The sequence below is a fragment of the Engystomops pustulosus genome, chromosome 9 (genome assembly GCF_040894005.1).
Source record: "Engystomops pustulosus chromosome 9, aEngPut4.maternal, whole genome shotgun sequence".
Taxonomy (NCBI): Eukaryota; Metazoa; Chordata; class Amphibia; order Anura; family Leptodactylidae; genus Engystomops; species Engystomops pustulosus.
The window spans coordinates 99,924,559-99,947,333 of NC_092419.1; the positions used below are offsets into that span (position 1 = coordinate 99,924,559).

The following is a 22,775-nucleotide window of genomic DNA, read 5'->3' on the forward strand; positions in this document are numbered from 1 at the left end:
GGACGAGCGATAACCAGGCCGATGCGCGGACGAGCGATAACCAGGACGATGCGCGGACGAGCGATAACCAGGCCGATGCGCGGACGAGCGATTACCTGGACGATGCGCGGACGAGCGATTACCTGGACGATGCGCGGACGAGCGATTACCTGGACGATGCGCGGACGAGCGATTACCTGGACGATGCGCGGACGAGCGATTACCTGGACGATGCGCGGACGAGCGATTACCTGGACGATGCGCGGACGAGCGATAACCAGGACGATGCGCGGACGAGCGATTACCTGGACGATGCGCGGATGAGCGATAACCAGGACGATGCACGGATGACTTCTGCTGTGTGACGCGCAGAGATAAGCCGTGTAATAGGACATAATGACTGGTCGTGACTGTGGTGCCTCGGCCTCTCCTCGCCTCTTTTATACCTCCCTGTCAGGAGCGGAGACTATTCTTGATACCCGTCGCTAGAAATTATTATCTGAATATAGGAAAACTCCGGGACGATGGGAACAGCAGCAAATCTAATCAACAGCAGCAAAGGATTACACACCAGGATGTAAGGGCCGGGCTGAAGTGCGGCTGTAAAGAGCGTCGAGGAGGAACATTCCCGAATCTCTGTAATACGGAGCGGAACCAGTCACGATCTACATTGGAGAGCTGTGATCTGATTGGTTTATGCTGAGGGTCCTATATAGATGACACAATACAGTATATATTATGTTACTAGATCGTCCATGGCACCGCATATGGGGGCTTCTATTGTTCTAGGACCACTATTACCCTCATTATGGGGTCACTGGCACATTATAGGCAGGTCCGATACCCCCGTCACCCTTCCCAATACCCATCTAGCATCCATCACCCCTATGGTCAGAGCACCCCTTTAATGACGGGGACCTATACCCTACTGTTAAGCACTAGCCTTCTCTTAAAGGGGCGATCCCTTCCCCAGTGAGCAGCACAGCCCCGGCTCATGTGTCCTGGATGCGGCCCCTTTCGGTGCAGTCAGCAGTGAATTTTGCAGTCGCAGCGATGGAAGAAGGAAACAGAACACCTCCGGTAATAGCCACAATTCCCAAATGAGCCCCCGAGAAAGCCAATAGGCTGGCAGCCGCCCCGTACAGGCCGCATAGGGGCTGCCGCTCCAGGACGTGACATTCAGGGGAAATCTATGAAGGACGCATCTTACCGTGTGACACCAGAACCAAGAACAGCGCATTATACAAGTACAAATCTAATGTAACAATGTAACAGTCTCTAAACATAAAGGGGGATTCACAACTTATGGCCTATGACTAGGATCACAGGTGACGACTTCTCCGGTCATCACAAACCCCGAGCGTGGAGGTAACCGCCACAGGGGGTAATTGGCAACAGAGTCTCCGATTCCCGGCTCTATTTTTATTCTGCGGGATACGTTCCTGCAGCACAATGTATTGTGTGTTCTCCGCCCACAGAGACTCGGGAACAGAGCCGGGTTTTCCGCTCGCCTTCTATTCAGAGTAATTACTGTGCATCTTCCATTGTCAGACCTCTTCACACCTCATCTTCTGTCTCTATAGGAAACTCAATGAGGGGGGCGGCAAACTATTCAAGACGACAGACTCCATATACACCGGCGACAGAGCGCAGAACTCCACACAGAATCCTACAGGAGCAGGACTGGCGTTACCGGACATTACTGGGTTAATGGAGATCAGTATAATACAGGATGTAACTCAGGATCAGTACAGGATAAGTAATGTCATGTATGTACACAGTGCCTGCACCAGCAGCAGAATAGTGAGTGCCGCTCTGGGGTATAATACAGGATGTAACTCAGGATCAGTACAGGATAAGTAATGTCATGTATGTACACAGTGACTGCACCAGCAGCAGAATAGTGAGTGCAGCTCTGGAGTATAATACAGGATGCAACTCAGGATCAGTACAGGATAAGTAATGTCATGTATGTACACAGTGACTGCACCAGCAGCAGAATAGTGAGTGCAGCTCTGGGGTATAATACAGGATGTAACTCAGGATCAGTACAGGATAAGTAATGTCATGTATGTACACAGTGACTGCACCAGCAGCAGAATAGTGAGTGCAGCTCTGGGGTATAATACAGGATGTAACTCAGGATCAGTACAGGATAAGTAATGTCATGTCATGTACACAGTGACTGCACCAGCAGCAGAATAGTGAGTGCAGCTCTGGAGTATAATACAGGATGCAACTCAGGATCAGTACAGGATAAGTAATGTCATGTATGTACACAGTGACTGCACCAGCAGCAGAATAGTGAGAGCAGCTGTGGTGTATAATACAGGATGTAACTCAGGATCAGTACAGGATAAGTAATGTCATGTATGTACATAGTGACTGCACCAGCAGCAGAATAGTGAGTGCAGCTCTGGGGTATAATACAGGATGTAACTCAGGATCAGTACAGGATAAGTAATGTCATGTATGTACATAGTGACTGCACCAGCAGCAGAATAGTGAGTGCAGCTCTGGTGTATAATACAGGATGTAACTCAGGATCAGTACAGGATAAGTAATGTCATGTATGTACATAGTGACTGCACCAGCAGCAGAATAGTGAGTGCAGCTCTGGAGTATAATACAGGATGTAACTCAGGATCAGTACAGGTTAAGTAATGTCATGTATGTACACAGTGACTGCACCAGCAGAATAGTGAGTGCAGCTCTGGAGTATAATACTGGATGTAACTCAGGATCAGTACAGGATAAGTAATGTCATGTATGTACACAGTGACTGCACCAGCAGCAGAATAGTGAGTGCAGCTCTGGGGTATAATACAGGATGTAACTCAGGATCAGTACAGGATAAGTAATGCCATGTATGTACACAGTGACTGCACCAGCAGCAGAATAGTGAGTGCAGCTCTGGGGTATAATACAGGATGTAACTCAGGATCAGTACAGGATAAGTAATGTCATGTATGTACATAGTGACTGCACCAGCAGCAGAATAGTGAGTGCAACTCTGGAGTATAATACAGGATGTAACTCAGGATCAGTACTGGATAAGTAATGTCATGTATGTACACAGTGACTGCAGCAGCAGAATAGTGAGTGCAGCTCTGGAGTATAATACTGGATGCAACTCAGGATCAGTACAGGATAAGTAATGTCATGTATGTACACAGTGACTGCAGCAGCAGAATAGTGAGTGCAGCTCTGGGGTATAATACAGGATATAACTCAGGATCAGTACAGGATAAGTAATGTCATGTATGTACACAGTGACTGCACCAGCAGCAGAATAGTGAGTGCAGCTCTGGAGTATAATACAGGATGTAACTCAGGATCAGTACTGGATAAGTAATGTCATGTATGTACACAGTGACTGCACCAGCAGCAGAATAGTGAGTGCAGCTCTGGAGTATAATACAGGATGTAACTCAGGATCAGTACAGGATAAGTAATGTCATGTATGTACACAGTGACACCACCAGCAGCAGAATAGTGAGTGCAGCTCTGGAGTATAATACAGGATGTAACTCAGGATCAGTACTGGATAAGTAATGTCATGTATGTACACAGTGACTGCACCAGCAGCAGAATAGTGAGTGCAGCTCTGGAGTATAATAGTGTCATGTAGGTAGCACATACCCATGCTTGCGATGATGCTGTGCACTGGTAGCCGGGATGGTTCCCCACAGATCCCTCTCCCTTTGCGCTTCTGTTTCTCCTCCTGCTTGAAGATGAATGCGGAGTTCTCCTCCTTGGTGATGTTGATGTAGAAGCAGGTGTCGGAGGCGGCCATGATGTGTCGGGGACCAGGGTTCAGTAAGATGCTCTTATTGTCCTCTCTCCTTACACCGATCAGGCAGACTCCATACCTATTACACAGGAGGAATCCATGCAGGATAAATATATAGAGACTGTCCTCATTCCACACTGCGGCCATGAGGTGGCGCCGTTGTAAGAAACCACCATTACCCGGATGCCTCAGGTTGTCCTTACTTTTTGTGGGCATGGAAAGCGGCGTAGGTGAAGCTCTTTCCTTCATACTCCTTGAAGAACTTGCTGTCCCCCATACGGATATGATAGACCTCATTCCCGGAGCACCGGCCGTACATCCTCTGCCACTGCTCCGGGGACTGCTGGCCTTCCCTAAATGTACAGGTCACAGGGTAGAAAAAAACATGGAGGAGCATTGAGAATCTTCTAGATATGATGGAGGACTGTAGAACAATTCAGGGAGGGTCACACTCTAAGGAGCATGTGCTGTAGATATCTGGTCTGATTCTGGTTGTATGCTGGCACCACTAGGGGGAGCCATTCATGTATGCATTTCACTACAACTCAATGGAAGTCAGGCCATGAAGTGCAGGTCAGTATGGGAACTTACTGAGGTTACCTACCTACCAGAAGAGTATGGACGGAGTCATGTACAATGACAGGGTCCCACTTTATCTCATCCCCCTATCCAGGGGTGGAAAGCTCTCACCCCTGGACTTACCTATGGGTAAGAACAGGTAGGGGAACCAATACTTAACCCTTTCCTGTGCTGGTATTGCAGTGTGAATATGACAGGCGCAGACCCATCACCACACACAGAGCAGGGAGAGATGAAAGATTCAATGGGCGGGTGGAAGATTCTCGGCACTTTCTAGGTCAGCGGCTGCACAGAGGACACATGTCTGCGTGTATAATACCACTGCTATAGGGGCCGCCTGATGTGGATGGAACAGATGTATAGCATTACAGTGCACAGAGCCGCTATCCTGTGCAGCTCTAGACCCCAACCATAGCTGCTGGGGGGCACAATAAGAGGGGGAGCTGCTGGGGGGTACAATAAGAGGGGGAGCTGCTGGGGGGTACAATAAGAGGGGGAGCTGCTGGGGGGCACAATAAGAGGGGGAGCTGCTGGGGGGTACAATAAGAGGGGGAGCTGCTGGGGGGCACAATAAGAGGGGGAGCTGCTGGGGGGCACAATAAGAGGGGAAGCTGCTGGGGGGCACAATAAGAGGGGGAGCTGCTGGGGGGCACAATAAGAGGGGGAGCTGATGTGGGGTACAATAAGAGGGGGAGCTGCTGGGGGGCACAATAAGAGGGGAAGCTGCTGGGGGGCACAATAAGAGGGGGAGCTGCTGGGGGGCACAATAAGAGGGGGAGCTGCTGGGGGGCACAATAAGAGGGGGAGCTGCTGGGGGGCACAATAAGAGGGGGAGCTGCTGGGGGGTACAATTAGAGGGGGAGCTGCTGGGAGGTACAATAAGAGGGGGAGCTGCTGTGGGGTACAATAAGAGGGGGAGCTGCTGGGGGTCACAATAAGAGGGGGAGCTGCTGGGGGGCACAATAAGAGGGGGAGCTGCTGGGGGGCACAATAAGAGGGGGAGCTGCTGGGGGGCACAATAAGAGGGGGAGCTGCTGGGGGGCACAATAAGAGGGGGAGCTGCTGGGGGGCACAATAGGAGGCAGAGGTGCTAGGGAAAAACAATAAAAAAGGGAGATCAGAGGTTACTAAGGGGGGAAATGCTGGGGACACAATAGAGGGATACAATGTAAAGGGGAGTTTAGGGGCCACAATGTGAGGGGGAGATGGAAGGAACTAAGGGGGGAAATATACTGTGTGGGGGTGGAGTAAGAGCAGAAGGTTTAGCTTAGCCCAAAATAAAGTTGTCAGTCTTCTAGCTAATGTAATAAGGTAACATAGTCAGACGTAATCAGTGTGATATATACAGTTATCTACTTACTGCCCCCTTGAGGTATGAACGAGTAGTGTGATGAGTGTGGAGGTGGCAGGGCACACGCAGTTTAATGCCAACATGGCATACTTAAACTCTTCTTCACAAACCACATGATCTGAAATTGAAAAAAAGAAAGTAAAACATGTGATCACTAATTGTATAGCGCCTCTAGTGGAAGAAGGCCAGTATCTACAATTCTGATACCAATTTTATAGTGCTACAGGTTTGTATATACAGCTCCTATGCAGACCTATATATCTCTATGGTGACAGACTAAGAAACAAACCCTGTGTCTGGCTTTCGTCGTCTTCTACCATCAGACAACAGAAGAGTAAGTAAAGTGCGACTTACCTGCAAATTTGACATGGAACTTATTTTCGGGCTTCAGTATCTGGACATACAGGGGGCAGTTGGGGGCAAAGTCTTTCACAGCCCAAGCCCTGAGGATGGTCTGATGGTCCTACAGACATGAGAGGGCAGATGAAGATGAGGGGGATGTACTGGTATGTATGGGTTACTGCAGATATCTTATGGGTTGTAGCATTTCAAGAGTAACTGTAAAGGTTTTTTTTCCACAAAGCAATAGCTCTTGGGATGGAAAACAACTTTGTTACCTATATGCAGCAGTTTCTGTGCCATCACCCTCACATTACCTCAGTGCTGCAATGGCTGCCTCCTCTCCATGTGCTGATAAGCCCTATGAGACCGTAGCTTGTTTATCAGTAATTTCATGGGAGGGGATGAGCTGCTGCTTCCTGCTCACAGGAGGAGAAGGTCATGTGACTGAGCTCTCTGTGTATGAAGCAGAGCTGGATGTGTGAATGCATATGTCTCCAGCACAGAATAATAAGGTACAAGATCTCCCCTGTTTCCTTTGAGTCCCTCCATCCTAGTCTGTGATTCTACTGAGCTTTCTCTGTCTCTCTCCTCATGCTGCTCCCTTGCCCCACCTTGTCATCAGCAGTATCAGCTTTCTGCAGATAAGCTATAAACCCTTAGTGTTCACACAGCACATGCTATAGACTTCATGTAAGTGCTGTACTTGGATTTCTTCCACTTATTACATGTTCCCTGCTCCTCCATGTGATGGAAGCCGCCAGGCCAGTCACCATATACATCCTGTATGTGCACTGTGCAGTGTTCAGTGGATTTACTTGTGGGAAACTAAATGAATTTATTACTTTGAGAGAGAACACAATGCATCATGGGATCTGTGGGCAAGCTAACTGGCCTCAGCTTAAGGTCATAGACTAACATACATTAGTCTCCGCCCACTTCACTTTGTGGCAAATCAAATATAATAATTTGTTAAAATATAACTTTACAGTTACGCTTGATTGTTCTGATAGGACGTGTGGACAGGTGAGGACAGGTGATGGATATGACATGTAGGTTGGCTCTTACTGCAGCGGTGCGGTCCACCTCATTCCGGCTGCTGAGGATGAAACAAGCTTCAGCGTCGTCCATCCTGTAAGAAGAAGAGATCCATCTGTTATAGCTGAGGCCATGCAGGTCAGGTGGTGAGGGGTCTTGAAGTGCTCCGGACCGACAGATGTGTAATGACCTGCACTCTCTTCACCTCAATACTACTGAGCTGTAATACCACACATAACCTGTAGACAGGTGTGGCGCTGTTTATGGTATAAAGCAGCCATTGCTGAAATCCCCTTTAAGTAGGGAGGAGGCTACAGACTGAGCAGCGATAGTGGGGTCAGTGTATACTCAGGGTAACACATGGGGGAGGCTGAGACACGACTCCATCATCTGGAGTCTCACATCAGTAATGACCCAGAAAGCTGCAGTCATTATCTGTGTAATGTGTGACGAGTCCCCCGACACTTCCAGGTAATGACACAGATTCAGGAGAAGATTGTGCAGGGTGTGTACAACTACTAGATGAAGGGGAGATGTCTGGTCACTTATTGTCCCTGTAGACAGCAGGAGAGGAGCGTTCCTCCAGAGTAAGAGACGTTCCTCTCTATTATCCTCTCTAAGCACAATGGGAATTATTCTGGGTACCAAATCACAGCATCCAAGGCAAGAAACTGCTGCTCCATCTCCCGTCCAATAGATATTGACCCTCCCAACCAGTGGTGACATACAAGCACCTTAGTCCGAGCCCTTACTTTGCCCTCATGAGGTCTTGGTCTTTGAGGGCCGACCCTTGGAGATAGATGACCCTTTGGGACCACAATGGTATCTGCAGAACCCGTCGGACCTGGATGTCCATTTCTGTTGGGCACAGAATCACCACGTAGTAATCCTGGAAAAAAGAAGAGAAAGATTAGGTGAAAAACTAAAATTTATCACCAGGACAGGGAAGGGACCTCCAGGAGATGTATGACTGGGGGTCAGCACCCAGTAGGTGTCATATTAGCAGCTCCTATGGAGTGATGGTACCTGGAGCCGAGGGTGCGCATAGAACTCGTTGAGGAAGTCCATGAGGAGGTCGATCTTGAGGGAGCTGACACACAGGACCACGTGCTTCTCCGTCTGGGCCCGGTGCCTGCTGTAGTTCCCTCCAGATTTCTGCCGCTCCATCCACAGGTACACCAACTCCTCAAACTACAACAAAAATCCAAAACTTTATAAAACACATCCGCGCAGCACGGCTTCTCTCTTCTGATGACCATTTATGTCCTGTCTTTATGGAGGCTTCTCTCTGAGCTCTATCATTTTTATTCGTTTTTCTGTCTCTTTGCTGAATTTTACAGCCATTTCACTCGGTCATAATCTTTTTACAGTGTTTATTATAGCGATTGTTATGTTTTTATATTCCTAGATTTGTTTTATTTCTTCTGGTTTATGACTCTTTTATGAGGTGTTTTATGCCTGGGGCTGTATATGTTGGATACCGCAGTGCATGAGGTTTTCTGCTGCACCCAAAATTATCATCAGGTAGGGAAAAAACCTGGATGCAATGTGCAATGTGTGAACCCTGACCAACAGGATTAACAGGACAAGATTCTTTCTATGTGGCTATAGGACCCCATCTGGTACAGGGGCCTTGTACTCCTTATAGTTACTTTACCCTTCCCAAATTATAGGATGTATCCACAACACAGATCATTAATAGATGATTGAGGGGGTGCTGTTATATACTATTGGGGACAGTGAAATCTCCAGTTATGTGGCTGTTCCAGCGCACAGCATCTGCCACGTCATAGAAATGCATGAGAATTGCATTGATCATGGACAGCCTCTAAAATACGGGTGGTGCTGTGTTCATCTGGGTCCACCAATTAGTGACCTGTACTGTGGCAGCATCTTAATTCCCTCTCTCATTCAAAAAAATAATAATTAATAATTCCTTTATATATATATATATCGCACACAGATTACGCAGCGCTGCACAGAATTTGCCAAATTGGTCCCCAATGGGGCTCACAATCTAATCAACCTACCAGTATGTATTGGAGTGTGGGAGGAAACTGGAGGACCCAGAGGAAACCCATGCAAACAGGGAGAGAACATACAAAACACATGCATGCTCAGCCAGACCGAGCATGAATGTGTTTAGAGGAAACATAAGGAATAACTATGCATAACAGCTCTGTGCACCACTCCAATGTCCATCTTCTCCACCGCTTCTCCTTCCCCCGGTCATCTCCCTCCACGTTTTAGTTCTTATTCCCAAGTCGTAAAACGATGTGACCTCGTATTCTTAGATTCTGCCTCGGCTTTGCTTTACTTCCTCTTATTCATTTAGATCCTGAAGTATCTCCCTAGATGCCTCTCGTCTCGAGGAGATGACAATTTCTCACCATGGGAGCTCTCCATGGATTTTTCTTTCCAGAAAAAGTCTTAAAGGAGCTGTATGAGATTAGAAAGCCATGGCCGCTTCCTTCCAGCAAACAAATAGCGCCACCCTTGGATGTGTCTGGTAGTGCAGCCGAGCTCAATGAGCTGCAATTCCACTAACAGACCATGCACACAAGTGTGGCGCTGTTTCCAGAAGAAAGCAGGGTATTGTAATGTAATGCCAAGGTCTGGGAAGAGAGGACGTAGGGTGGGGGCGACTGCCCTTTCAGACAGGTCAATGGTCAAACCTAAGGAGCCTATGACCCCTAACCTGTCCAGGGTTGGGCTCTCATATTGATAATATCACCAGTGTTCAGGAGATCTGGATGATGGAAGATTCATCAATGGAAAGCAAAAGCTTTAAGGTGTTCAGGCAGTGATGGTGCTGCCAGGTCTGTACAGCGTCCTGCCATGCCTCAATAACCCTGTCACTGCCGCGCTGACAGCTCCTGTATGTGCCGTCTGTGGCGCCAATTGCTGATGATTTCGGAGCCTGTCACTAAATCACCCAAGTAGAAATGAGCCAAAGATTCAGGAGCGGCGCAGAATCATAAGCCTGTCCGATGTTATACCGGGCCTTAAAGGGCAACACCATCTGATCAGTGGTACAACGGGGAGGGCATGTGGGTGTAGGAGAAGCTGTGAGCAAATGTCACAGCACCCCCAGAGGAGGAATGAAGAATGACACAACCCATGGCTAGTATTCATGCAGACAGACGCTTCGTACTTACCTGCAGAGGTAACACCACAAGCGCCACGCAAATCATAATCACCACCAGGAGCTGCGAGGGCCAGATTTTGGGGGTCACATCCCCATAACCCACCGTGGAGAAGGTGACGATGCAGAAGTAAAAGGATTTGAATAGTGAAAGGTTTTCCCCGGCTCTTTCCAAATGCTGGATACCACACATCCTGCAGGAGAGAAGGGCAGACCAAAGTGAGACTGCAAGGGGCGCTCCATGTGCTACTACATCATAGCACTTCTATGTAATGAATCATATTCATCACATCCGTCATGTCGTGTGCACATGTACAATCTGTATTACTCAATTAGATCTTCAGGACCTCTGCTTGCAGTAGGTGAATGGACACGTGCAGGGAATGTAAGTCTGTCCTGCTGTTATTCCCTGAATGATAGGATGCTACTCACTGACTACAAGCAGAGATCCTACAGACTGTGAGGAAAGTATATTACAAAGATCCTAGCACTGGTTCTGGAAGTTTCTTATGATTTATGTTTTTCAGGGGCCGGATTATAGGCGGAGCTCCCGGGGCGCTCACCCCAGGGCCCCCACCATCTTGCCCCCGCAGGGTGCCCCCACCAGATGACAATATCTGACAGTCAGTTTCATTTCATTTTAAGTTCTCTGCTTGCCATCAGTGAATGTAAATGTTGCAGATATAGCATATTGTAGCTAAGTTATAGTGTATGGCACTGTACCTGCTTATATAGAGGGTAAAGTGTGTTGTGGCCCGTATAAAAAGTCAGGAGTCAGACCCCCACCCTTTGAGTGCTGATGGCTTAGACTATTGATAAATTATTATCAATTACCACTGATAAATAAAATCAGCATTTTGCATCCATTAGCTAGGACTGGGGGCAACTGCAGCAGACCCTCAGCTGTGAGAAGCATTAGGTCTATGCAGAGTTGATAGATTCTGAATGTAAATGTTTCTATTCACAGCAAGAAGATGTTAGTAATAGTACAGAAATACTTTTTTTTTTGTAATATAATTGTTTAACAACCCCCTCTCATAGGGGTAAGTACCCGGCGCCATCTCCTGGCTGCCTCTGCACATGACAACACATCTGTATAATAAAATATCTGAAATTCATGTATTTCTGACTAATACAAGTGATGACTAATGGAGAGCAGACCTGGTAATATGGGTGAGTCACGAGGCATTGTCCCCTATTGTACAGGGCTGTAGGGCCAGGGGCGCGGAGCTACACCCACACGGTGCCACTTGGCAATGATTACCCGTCATATTACAGAGGGCGATGACTGCCGCCACGCACAGCTCGTACAGGCGGATGATATTTCCGCTCTATATATAGCGCAGGCCTGGCGCGGTATTGTCATACACAATATGTACATTGTTACCTGGCACCGCAGGTATTAATCCAAGGGGCAGGAATAAAGGACAAAACCAACGAGGGGCAAACACTGAGATGAACCGCGTCACAGAAAACTGCGCAATTCTCCGGGACAAGTAGAGGAGGAGATATATATTTTATACTTATAGATCTATGTCACATGTTTTATGCATAAACGAGCAGCTGATCGCCCTCACAGATGTAGCGACTGTAAAAATTGCATTTATTTTCAGGATAGTAGCTTCTCCAAGGCCACAGGGATGTGTCCTAACACTGCTGCGCTCTTCACTCTCTGCACCAAACTGCTCTACAATCCTTCCCCTATGCTGGGTGGCTGCTGTAGCTTTCAATTTAATGCACAGAGCACAGCAGTGTGAGGACACACAATCCTGGGATACAAATCCCTATTTCACAGTCCTGCTGCTACTAACACCACAGGTATGATTACACAGCTGCCCAGGGACACTACATAGCACATTCTTCAGTTTCCATGGCTCGGTGGATGGAGTCCCTTTCAGTAATATAATTGTGACAGCCTAAAGCAGCCACTAGGGGGAGCCATCTGCATGCTGTATAATTGTACATGCAGAGAGCGCCACCTTGTGGTTGTAAACAGCTCAGGGATGGGGACAGATGAGTCCCACCCCCTTGGTCATACAAGTTTGCAGCATTTTATACTCCCATGTATGGACTATGGCGTTGCTGGTTCTGTACTATGACCCGTTCTCTCATCTCAGTGATGAATGATTCAGGTTCCTAGTATTCTCATGTCATGATCTGTACGAGCAGCGTCGCTGGTGTAATCTGTAGGTGTGAATGGTGTTCTGAGGAGCCGCGTCCTCGCTGACGTCATCCCGGAGCACTCAAGTTACTTAGGGAATGATGCTGCTGCACTTGACCTGTTAGACGCCCCTTTAAGTGAAGCTGCTGTGTCCTTAATGGTGCAATGACGCAGGATCTTACCTGACCCTTCATGTCTGGATGGAAAGCTTAATGAGTGTTCCCCCCTCACTAATGGCTGGGGGGAGGCAGGAGAGTCGCGCGCCTCCTTATAAGTGGCACAAGTGCCACGGAGCACCAGAGGTTACATAACACCTTACCACGTGCTGCTCCCCGAGACTCCTTAATGCACCAGATCCCACCACCAGGGGGCACTGCGGGGGTATCAAGGTTATAAGAAATTGACACTGAATGGAGAAATAACATCTTACCCTGTGAACACAAGGCACAGTAGGGTGCAGATCAGAATGATCACCTGATTAAACATGGCTGACTGCGTCCTCTGGATGGCACGGTGGAGGTCATTCTGAAACATAATAAGGATATTAGGGAGCGCGGGCACAACATGAAGCAACACACTGGGGGTCATTTACTAAGGGCCCGATTCGCGTTTTCCCGACATGTTACCCGAATATTTCCCCGAAAATTTCTCCCCGAATTGCCCCGGGATTTTGGCGCACGGGATCGGATTGTGCCGCATAAGCACTGGCATGCACGCGATGGAAAACGGGGGGCGTGGCCGAACAAAAACCCGACTGATTCGGAAAAACCGCCGCGTTTAAAAAAAAAAAAAGTGTCGCGGAGCTACTAAGAATAGGCCGGTGAACTTGAGTGCGTTCCGATGCTCTTCAGCGCGGCTGCGCCACCTGGTGGACGTCGGAGGAACTGCCTTAATGAATCCCGGCCGGACCCGAATCCACCGCAGAGAACGCACCGCTGGATCGCGAATGGGCCGGGTAAGTAAATCTGCCCCACTGAGTTTTGTCTGGTGCAGGGGCCACCGCTGCCGTTATTAGAATATTCCTTCAAGCTTTCCTTTCTGGATCATGGGTTCCTCGGGGGCGGAGCTTTGTGCTTATTACCTCCCCTGCATCTAAGTCACCTTCTACTTTGTTGAGCCCATCCCAGACGCCATCAGTACTTACGATCATATTCTCCAAGACACATTTTGCCAGCCAGCAGTTCAGGAAAACTGGGATAAACAGATTCCTTAGAGGCGGCCAAAATATCTAGAGGAGCAAGAGAGAAAGGGGTGGATATTAAACTGGAAAAAGTGGACTTTGACTTTGATCAGATGTTCATAAACAATTTGATTTGCCACAAATTCTTGGCGATTCGTGGTAATCGCCAGAGACCGGGAGTGAAAAATGGGAATGAGAATCTGGTCTCATCAAGGACTGTGGAGCAGGTCTAGGCAGAGAGCTAAGAGCAAAGCAGTGTGAGGACACGCCACCCCAGTACAACCCTGGAATATAAATCCATATTTCACAGTCCTGCTGCTACTAACAACATACACAAAGGTCTGATCACACATATCCTATACCAAACACTGCTTTCCCTGTGTAGAGTAACATTTCTAAAGGATTACGACTGTGACCTGTAATCCGTGCAGCTCCCTCCTCCCTCCCGCAGCACCCCTTGTCTTTGTAGACTTTCCGTTCCGCCTCTGCAATGGTAAATTTCCATTTCTTTCCCAGGAGCCTCGGGAGACGAGTCATTTACCTGGCCCCCAAACACAAAGGCTGCGTAGGAATGTCATTTCCATCTTAGAAAAGAAATCTACCTGGTAGGATATGGGAGTCCTGCAGAGACAAGTAAATTACTACCGGTGGGGTGGGGTGGGGAGGGGGGTATTGGAGCGGCACGACCTGAATCTCGTATCGGGAGGGTTGATGCTGCGCTGCTGTCCGGGTGGAAGGGGGGTAATAGACTGCCATGACTTGTGTGACCACTAGTGTGTCCGTAATACTATATCATTACCTCTTCCTGCCTTCTCCGGAGAGGCCTGGACCCACAATTCCATGATTTAGAAATCCTGAAATCCTCTGCGCTGCTGCTACGTCACATTCTATCCCACGTGTCAGCCGTCCTCACAGCGTCCTGGACACCAAAAACTTCTGAATCGCCTGCGCCACTGGGGAAATCTTACCCCTTCAAGCAGCACAGAGTATTTCAGGTGATGAGTGTGCCGATTGGGTCACGTGCCTTCCTTAAAGGGCATCTACCACCAGACTGTATGCAAATGAGTCTCAGGGGCTCCGGGCTATATAGGTGTTAATGGAGCCCTTCAAACTCATTTGCATACAGTCCTTTATCCTGGTGGTCCTGCTCTGCCTTCATCACAGAGATCTGGATCCACACCTTCAGGACGCACATTTCCTGAATTCTTCTTTGCTGCTGGAATTTCATATCTTTATCTGGTGCAGGAGGCTCCTCTGCACAGTGATCCTGAAATCCTCTGTGCTGCTGTCAGATGTAATGGACATGAACAGTGCTGGTTTAACCCATAGCAACCACTCAGGTCATGTCCTTCACTTTGTTAGGGTTAGGGTTATCCTGCCTCCCGTTTGTAGCGCTCCACTGCGGGGTCACGATATGAGGTATAATGTTACAGGGAACGATCTTCCAGAATATGGCAGAATAGAAAGAAGTGCGGTAAATCCGGCGCAGAGCGCTCCCCTCCCCCCTCCCCATAATTATCCCTTTCTGTTCTGCCAGCTCAGTCAATTAGTTAAGAAAATCCTCGGGCTGCAGGATCCGTATTATTCACATCATGACTTTCTCACTAGAAGGGATTTTCAAGGCTCGGGAACACAAAGTCTGTGTGGGAAAGCTCCGCTCACAAAGGCGATGGAGGGGCCCCTAACCCAGCGCAGCGGCAGGCGCAATTCTCTTCTATTACCTGTAATGTGCAGCCACAAAGTGACTGAGGGAGAGGGGAGGGGGGAGCAGGGGGCTCATTACAGGTCACATCCCTGCGCATTATGACAGCCAGCCTGCTAGAAAGAAGCCGAAAACCCCACAAAACCCTACTATGTAACAAGCTGCACTTATGCCTAGGAGAGAGGGGGGGGGGGGGTCAAAGCTTGGGACCACCACCCATTACAGAAAGGCGATGATCTCTGGAGGACCCGGGTCAGCCATTTATATAACAGTCTGGCATGTAATACTGCTCATCTCCACTAGTGGCCGCTGCAGGGAAATCATATTCCTCCAATGATACCAACCAGTGATCGCCACTGATCCACAGCCATCAGCAGATTATCACACCAGCTGTGGTATATAAAGGGGTGGTTGTGATGAAATATCCCTTTAATTATCTATGAAGAGGTTGGTCTCATTGGAAGAGAAAAGTCTTTCATCTGGTGTCCTCCTACTAGAAATGGTGCATTATGGGAGTGGATATGACAAGAGATTGGAGAGATGTTTGGCTTTCAGTGTGGCCCTGCATCATCATTATCTCCTCTCTGCTCTCACAACTCTTAGTCCTGCTCCCTCAGAGTAGGGATCAGTAAAACTGATTTGTTTTTAGTGTTTAAAAAGTTAAGAAATCTTAAAATATGGCAGCAGCAGAGTTTCTACAACAATCTGATTTACGTCATACAGCGCCGTATCAGCGGAGGAGCGACACTCACCGTGATGATGAAAGGGACGGTGTTTATCATCTCCAGGATGAAGGAAATCCGGATGATCTGCTCCCAGATGTTTCCCTGTGGATCCAACACATTCACCAGTGACTGACATGACCGGTACGTTGATGACATCCTCCTATATCACTTGGAGACCCCGTATGTTCGGCCATATAAGGCGGCCGCGTGTTACCTAGGAGGAGCACTCACCCCCCACATCTCCATCTGAATGTACACTATGAAGGGGTCCTGGCCTGAGGCATAACATACGTTCACATGAAGGTAGCCTAAGGGGCAATAATCCTATTTCATGCACTCTAGTGCTCCCTGTTATCAGACTGTAGGGACTACAGTGTCAACGGGTATTTCTGGTATACAGGAATACAGCATACCAGAGCTTCACAGTCCTGCTGCTACTAACAACATACACATAGGTATGATTACACATCTCTCCAGGGACAATATCTAACACTGCAGAGAGTACATAACACAGCAGTGAGAGGACACGCCCCCAGTGCTCCATCCCATAATTTAAATCCATATTTCACAGTCCTGCTGCTACTAACAATGGTCTGATTACACATCTCTCTTACCTTATAGCTGAGATAGATGAGGAGCATGGTCTCCAAGAAGCTGATAATGGCCACTGTGACCTGTAAGGTGAGAAGGCGCAGGATTATTATTTGGGAGGGGGGGGGGGATCACGTCCTACAACTACTGTTGACTTCTCCCTACACATTGGGATTACTGCGGCAGAGATGTCCACATGTAAAGCAGTCTCCCGACAGGGGCACCGGGAGCAGTCAGCCGCTAATTTTGCTGACAATACATTGATGAAATGCTAATTCAGACCCGAGGCGTCTTCCGAAATCCACAGGATAAGAAATAGCAGGATCTCTCGTGTAAAGCGGAGCTGGACTCTAAATATTTAAATCTGCGGTGGGGCCTCATTATAGCGTTTCCAGTGTGTAAGTAACTAAGTAACGTAGCTGCAGTACCACACTAGCCATGGGCAAGAATGTCTCTGTTTCTGAATTCAAGAAATAGCTGATTTTTTTTCAAATTTAAAATTTCAGACCTAAAGGGATCCTGTCATCAGGGTTTTCACATTTTCACCTAATGACAGTATTAAACAGGCCATGGGAACCTAATTCCCAAACTGTGTTTATGACTAACATGACAGCCTCCACTCACTTTTAAAGGTTGATAAAAGTTACCTGAAGTCGTCATCATTATCTCCTCTCTGCTCTCACAATTCTTCTTCCTATTCCCTCCTCCCCTCATACAAAACATGAGCTGATCCTGCACTGTAAAACTGTGTCACCTCTGCCTCAGGGGATGGGGAGAAGGGAAATGGAATTAGCATTGTGAGAGCAGAGAGGAGATAATGATGACGACTCAGTGACTCCATGCAGTTTGCTGGCAGATAGCCGGGTAAGTTTGATCAACTGCTAAAAGTTATAGCAGTAATGTTAATTATAAAAGCAGATTGGGAATTTGTATTCAATTGCCTATGGGAAGTTGTCATGAGAAAATGGGAAATCCTGATGATGGGTTTGCTTTAAGATGTTGGATGATAATGCATCTCATGTCCACATACCTGAATAGCCCAAAGCGGTGTATTTCTCTCCACCCAAATGATTGGATCCCTGAAATTAAAGGAACATATGTGATTTATGATGGAAGATTGTATTTTTAGCCTCCCATTGGTGTAGAGAAGGATGGATTGTCAGCCTCTCGCACTACTCACCAGTTAATACTGTGTGTATGTGCCATAGTTGTGTAGTTCTGCTTATCACAACCCCAGCTGAAAAATATATAAAAAAAAACTGATAAGAAAACTTCATAATACACACAGTGATGTCACAGTACAGGGGATAATACACACAGTGATGTCACAGTACAGGGATAATATACACAGTGATGTCACAGTACAGAGATAATACACACAGTGATGTCACAGTACAGGGATAATACACACAGTGATGTCACAGTACAGGGATAATACACAGAGTGATGTCACAGTACAGAGATAATACACACAGTGATGTCACAGTACAGGGGATAATACACACAGTGATGTCACAGTACAGGGATAATACCCACAGTGATGTCACAGTACAGGGATAATACCCACAGTGATGTCACAGTACAGGGATAATACTCACAGTGATGTCACAGTACAGGGATAATACACACAGTGATGTCACAGTACAGGGATAATACACACAGTGATGTCACAGTACAGGGATAATACTCACAGTGATGTCACAGTACAGGGATAATACACACAGTGATGTCACAGTACAGGGATAATACACACAGTGATGTCACAGTACAGGGATAATACTCACAGTGATGTCACAGTACAGGGATAATACACACAGTGATGTCACAGTACAGGGATAATACTCACAGTGATGTCACAGTACAGGGATAATACACACAGTGATGTCACAGTACAGGGATAATACACACAGTGATGTCACAGTACAGGGATAATACACACAGTGATGTCACAGTACAGGGATAATACACAGTGATGTCACAGTACAGGGATAATACACACAGTGATGTCACAGTACAGAGATAATACACACAGTGATGTCACAGTACAGGGATAATGCACACAGTGATGTCACAGTACAGGGATAATACACACAGTGATGTCACAGTACAGGGATAGTACACACAGTGATGTCACAGTACAGGGATAATACACACAGTGATGTCACAGTACAGGGATAATACACACAGTGATGTCACAGTACATGGATAATACCCACCGTGATGTCACAGTACAGAGATAATACACACAGTGATGTCACAGTACAGGGATAATACACACAATGATGACACAGTGCAGGGATAATACACACAGTGATGTCACAGTACAGGGATAATACACACAGTGATGTCACAGTACAGGGATAATACACACAATGATGACACAGTGCAGGGATACTACACACAGTGATGTCACAGTACAGAGATAATACACACAGAGATGTCACAGTACAGGGATAATGCACACAGGGATGTCACAGTACAGGGATAATGCACACAGGGATGTCACAGTACAGGGATAATACACACAGTGACATCACAGTACAGGGATAATACACACAGTGATGTCACAGTACAGGTATAATACACACAGTGATGCCACAGTACAGGGATAATACACACAGTGATGTCACAGTACAGGGATAATACACACAGTGATGTCACAGTACAGGGGATAATACACACAGTGATGTCACAGTACAGGGACAATACACACAGTGATGTCACAGTACAGGGGTAATACACACAGTGATGTCACAGTACAGAGGTAATATACACAGCGATGTCACAGTACAGGGATAATACACACAGTGATGTCACAGTACAGGGGATAATACACACAGTGATGTCACAGTACAGGGACAATACACACAGTGATGTCACAGTACAGGGGTAATACACACAGCGATGTCACAGTACAGAGATAATACACACAGTGATGTCACAGTACAGGGATAATACACACAGTGATGTCACAGTACAGAGATAATACACACAGTGATGTCACAGTGCAGGGATAATACACACAGTGATGTCACAGTACAGGGATAATACACACAGTGATGTCACAGTACAGGGATAATACACACAATGATGACACAGTGCAGGGATACTACACACAGTGATGTCACAGTACAGGGATAATACACACAATGATGACACAGTACAGGGGATAATACACACAGTGATGTCACAGTACAGGGATAATACACACAGTAATGTCACAGTACAGGGATAATACACACAGTGATGTCACAGTACAGGGATAATACACAGTGTAAGACACAATAAGTAGTCTACCCCCGCCTTGGCATTGGTCACTCGTGTCAATCCCATTTACTTCCCCATTAAAATATATAGGACTCACCATCCGATCCCATGTGTGGGGTCATCCAGCAGGACGCGCACTATGTACAGGAGGCAGGACAGCAACTTCAGCGAGAAATTGAAGAGACGGATTCTTAGGCCTGAAGAAAGAAGACGCCATGTATGTCAGGTATATATAATATATAACATCTACGCAACCTGCCGCCCTTCATGCAGACTACAACTCCCAGCATCCTCAATAGCTGCAGGAACGCTCATTGGACACTCATGATGTGGATGGGGACAACATGGCCCTAATCTCTATAATCAAAGTCTGATATTTGCCCAATTCCCTCAGACACTACATGTGTGCACGAGCTGCAGTACCCGCCAACCCTCACAGACAGGTGGGGCACTGCTCTAGGAAGAGGAAAACACTGGTCAGCCCCTTTATAATCCTGTAGCAGTGTTATAATATGGAGTGTTCAGCACCACGGAGAGCGGCAGAGGAATGGGACACAGCGATTATACAAGTGAAAGGGATTATTATAGGGATCTTTAGGGAGGGCTACATATAATTATAATAATAATAATCCTGGTCCTGTCGCCATGGGGCTCACAATCTAATCAACCCACCAGTGTGTTTTGGAGTGTGGGAGGAAACCGGAGGACCAGGAGGAAACCCACGCAAACACAGAGAGAACATACAAACTCTTTGCAGATGTTCACTTAGGTGGGATTAGAACCCAGGACCCAAGCGCTGCAAGGCAAAAGTGCTACCCACTCAGCCACCCGTACATAATATAACACAATAGGTTGGCTGATTGGGGGCGATCCCAGTAATTACCAGAACATGGGTTTGGGTTGTACTTTCAGTCGTGGGGTTACTTATTCTGCAATGTAAAAATCCCCTCCGCAAAGTGGGGTCACCCCAAATCTGTTAGGGGTCACAGTATATTTATAGGTGCTGTGGTCTTTCTTGTGGTCTCAAGTGCCAGGGCACTGGTGGTGCCCCACAGTTACCCCTAAGGGTGAAGACACACGTGGCGTTTTTAGGCCGTTTTTAATTAGTGCGTTTTCAGATCGTTAAAAACGCACGCGTTTTTGACAGGTATGACCAATTATCTTAATTCAAACTGGTCAAAAACGCATGCGTTTTTCAAAAACGCATGTGTTTTTTAACGCATGCGTTTTTTTTTTCCGATCTGAAAACGCTCTACTAAAACCAACCCAAAAACGGCCTAAAACGCCACATGTGTCTTCACCCTAAGGGTGATGCCACACATGGCGTTTTGAACCCTTTTTTGGTCCGTTAAAAAAAAAGCATGTGTTTTTGGAAAACGCATCCATTTTTGACAGGTTTTACCAATTATCTTAATTAAAACTGGTCAAAAACGCATGCAATTTTGGACGAACTGCTTAAAAACGGACCAAAAACGGGTTCAAAACGCCATGTGTGGCATCAGCCTAAGGCCCAGTCCTGGTAGAGTTGTACATTTTGGGAATAATACTGGAATGCAATGATTGGCTCTTCAGGAAGCCGTGCAGATGCAGTGACCCAGCTTTCCCAGAGACAGAATGGTCACTGATGACACCATGCGCCAGGACGCAGTATCCGTCACTTCCCAGTGTGACCCTGTGGCCGCGCCTGACCACGGGGCTGATGGTAGAGATCTCGTCTGAGGTGGAAGTAGGTCGCGCTGATGTTGTTTTACCCCTTGTGAAGGTTTTAATCTCGCAGCCTGAGAGGAAACAAGAGCGAGGACAATGAAAGCGCTTCCCACCGCTGTCTGGGCCCGATTACCGCCATTCACCGCGCCGGGTAATTCGCTGTTGTCATACATTATTACCTTGAATTGAAGGTCAGGAAAGACGGCGAGTGAATAGCGGCATTGCCGTCACGGCAGATGTGTTATGTGGAAGCGATTTACCTCATAGTACGGGGGAGGAATTAACCTCACCTGCTGTCATATGCAGGGCCTCGCTGAACTGGGGCCCCACGGAGAGAGTCAGGGCCTGTTCACACGTGGCGTTAGCGCATGCGTTTTCAAACGCAATACAACAGCTGAGAAGAGGAGATTTGCCGAAGTATATTGCCGTCAACAACACACAGTGTTAACAAATGCATGTATAAACGCATCTATTTTGTAACATTGACAGCAATGTAAACACTAGGGGAGATTTATCGTCAAGTTTCTGAGGTAAAACTCTTCTAGTTGCCCATGGAAACCAATCGGAGCTCAGCTTTAATTATATAAACACCTGTGGGGAAATGAAAGCTGAGCTCTGATTGGTTGCCCTGGACAACTAGAACAGTTCTGCTGTAAAAGAATTATGATAAATTTACCCCATTGTTTACACATGTGTTATCATAGTGTTAATGAAAACTTGTCAACACTATGTCAATGTATGCATATGCAATGCAATAAGGCAAAGCTCTTCTTCTCAGATGTTGTATTGCGTGTGAAAACAGATGTGTGAACACGTCCTTAGAGTCTATTCCAGTCACATATGGGTCACATTAAAGACTGAAATACCTCCGTGGGTTTATCCGCAGTGTCTGATGTAGAGAGAAAGGGGGGGGGGGGGGGTGTGTGTGACTTTTTAAGGGAAAAAACTGCAGAATCTGCACAGACAATCCAATCTACCAACCACATGTAGATCCTGTAGATACCCTCAGATATGCTGTAGGTATCCTCAGGCCAAAATAGCTGTGAGACTCCCAGGAAAGGGGCATGCACAATTCAAGGGGTACACCATAGAGAAGTGACATGGCCAGCGCCCACATAATTTAATTGCTTCTATACTCCTCTAAACTTAGCCAATATTGGCTCCCAAGCCATTAGGAGTCATCATTAGCCCCAAATCGCATAGAGAAGGGGCTGGGGA

At 47.1% G+C, this 22,775-nt stretch overlaps 1 protein-coding gene across 9 annotated transcripts in view; it reads right to left on the reverse strand.

Moving 5' to 3' along the window:
• Positions 1-22,775, reverse strand: part of KCNT1 (potassium sodium-activated channel subfamily T member 1) — a 131,536-nt gene that overhangs the window by 11,847 nt on the left and 96,914 nt on the right. For all 9 annotated transcript variants that reach the window (XM_072124637.1, XM_072124639.1, XM_072124640.1 and 6 more), the window contains 15 exons: positions 19,948-20,047; positions 17,764-17,820; positions 17,614-17,662; positions 16,607-16,666; positions 16,020-16,094; positions 13,530-13,613; positions 12,816-12,910; positions 10,238-10,418; positions 8,106-8,270; positions 7,832-7,968; positions 7,110-7,173; positions 6,057-6,165; positions 5,712-5,820; positions 3,976-4,125; positions 3,622-3,851 (listed from right to left, as the gene is read on the reverse strand). In XM_072124637.1, coding sequence (XP_071980738.1) covers positions 3,622-3,851; positions 3,976-4,125; positions 5,712-5,820; positions 6,057-6,165; positions 7,110-7,173; positions 7,832-7,968; positions 8,106-8,270; positions 10,238-10,418; positions 12,816-12,910; positions 13,530-13,613; positions 16,020-16,094; positions 16,607-16,666; positions 17,614-17,662; positions 17,764-17,820; positions 19,948-20,047 — 1,665 coding nt within the window. The remainder of the gene's footprint in view (positions 1-3,621; positions 3,852-3,975; positions 4,126-5,711; positions 5,821-6,056; positions 6,166-7,109; positions 7,174-7,831; positions 7,969-8,105; positions 8,271-10,237; positions 10,419-12,815; positions 12,911-13,529; positions 13,614-16,019; positions 16,095-16,606; positions 16,667-17,613; positions 17,663-17,763; positions 17,821-19,947; positions 20,048-22,775) is intronic.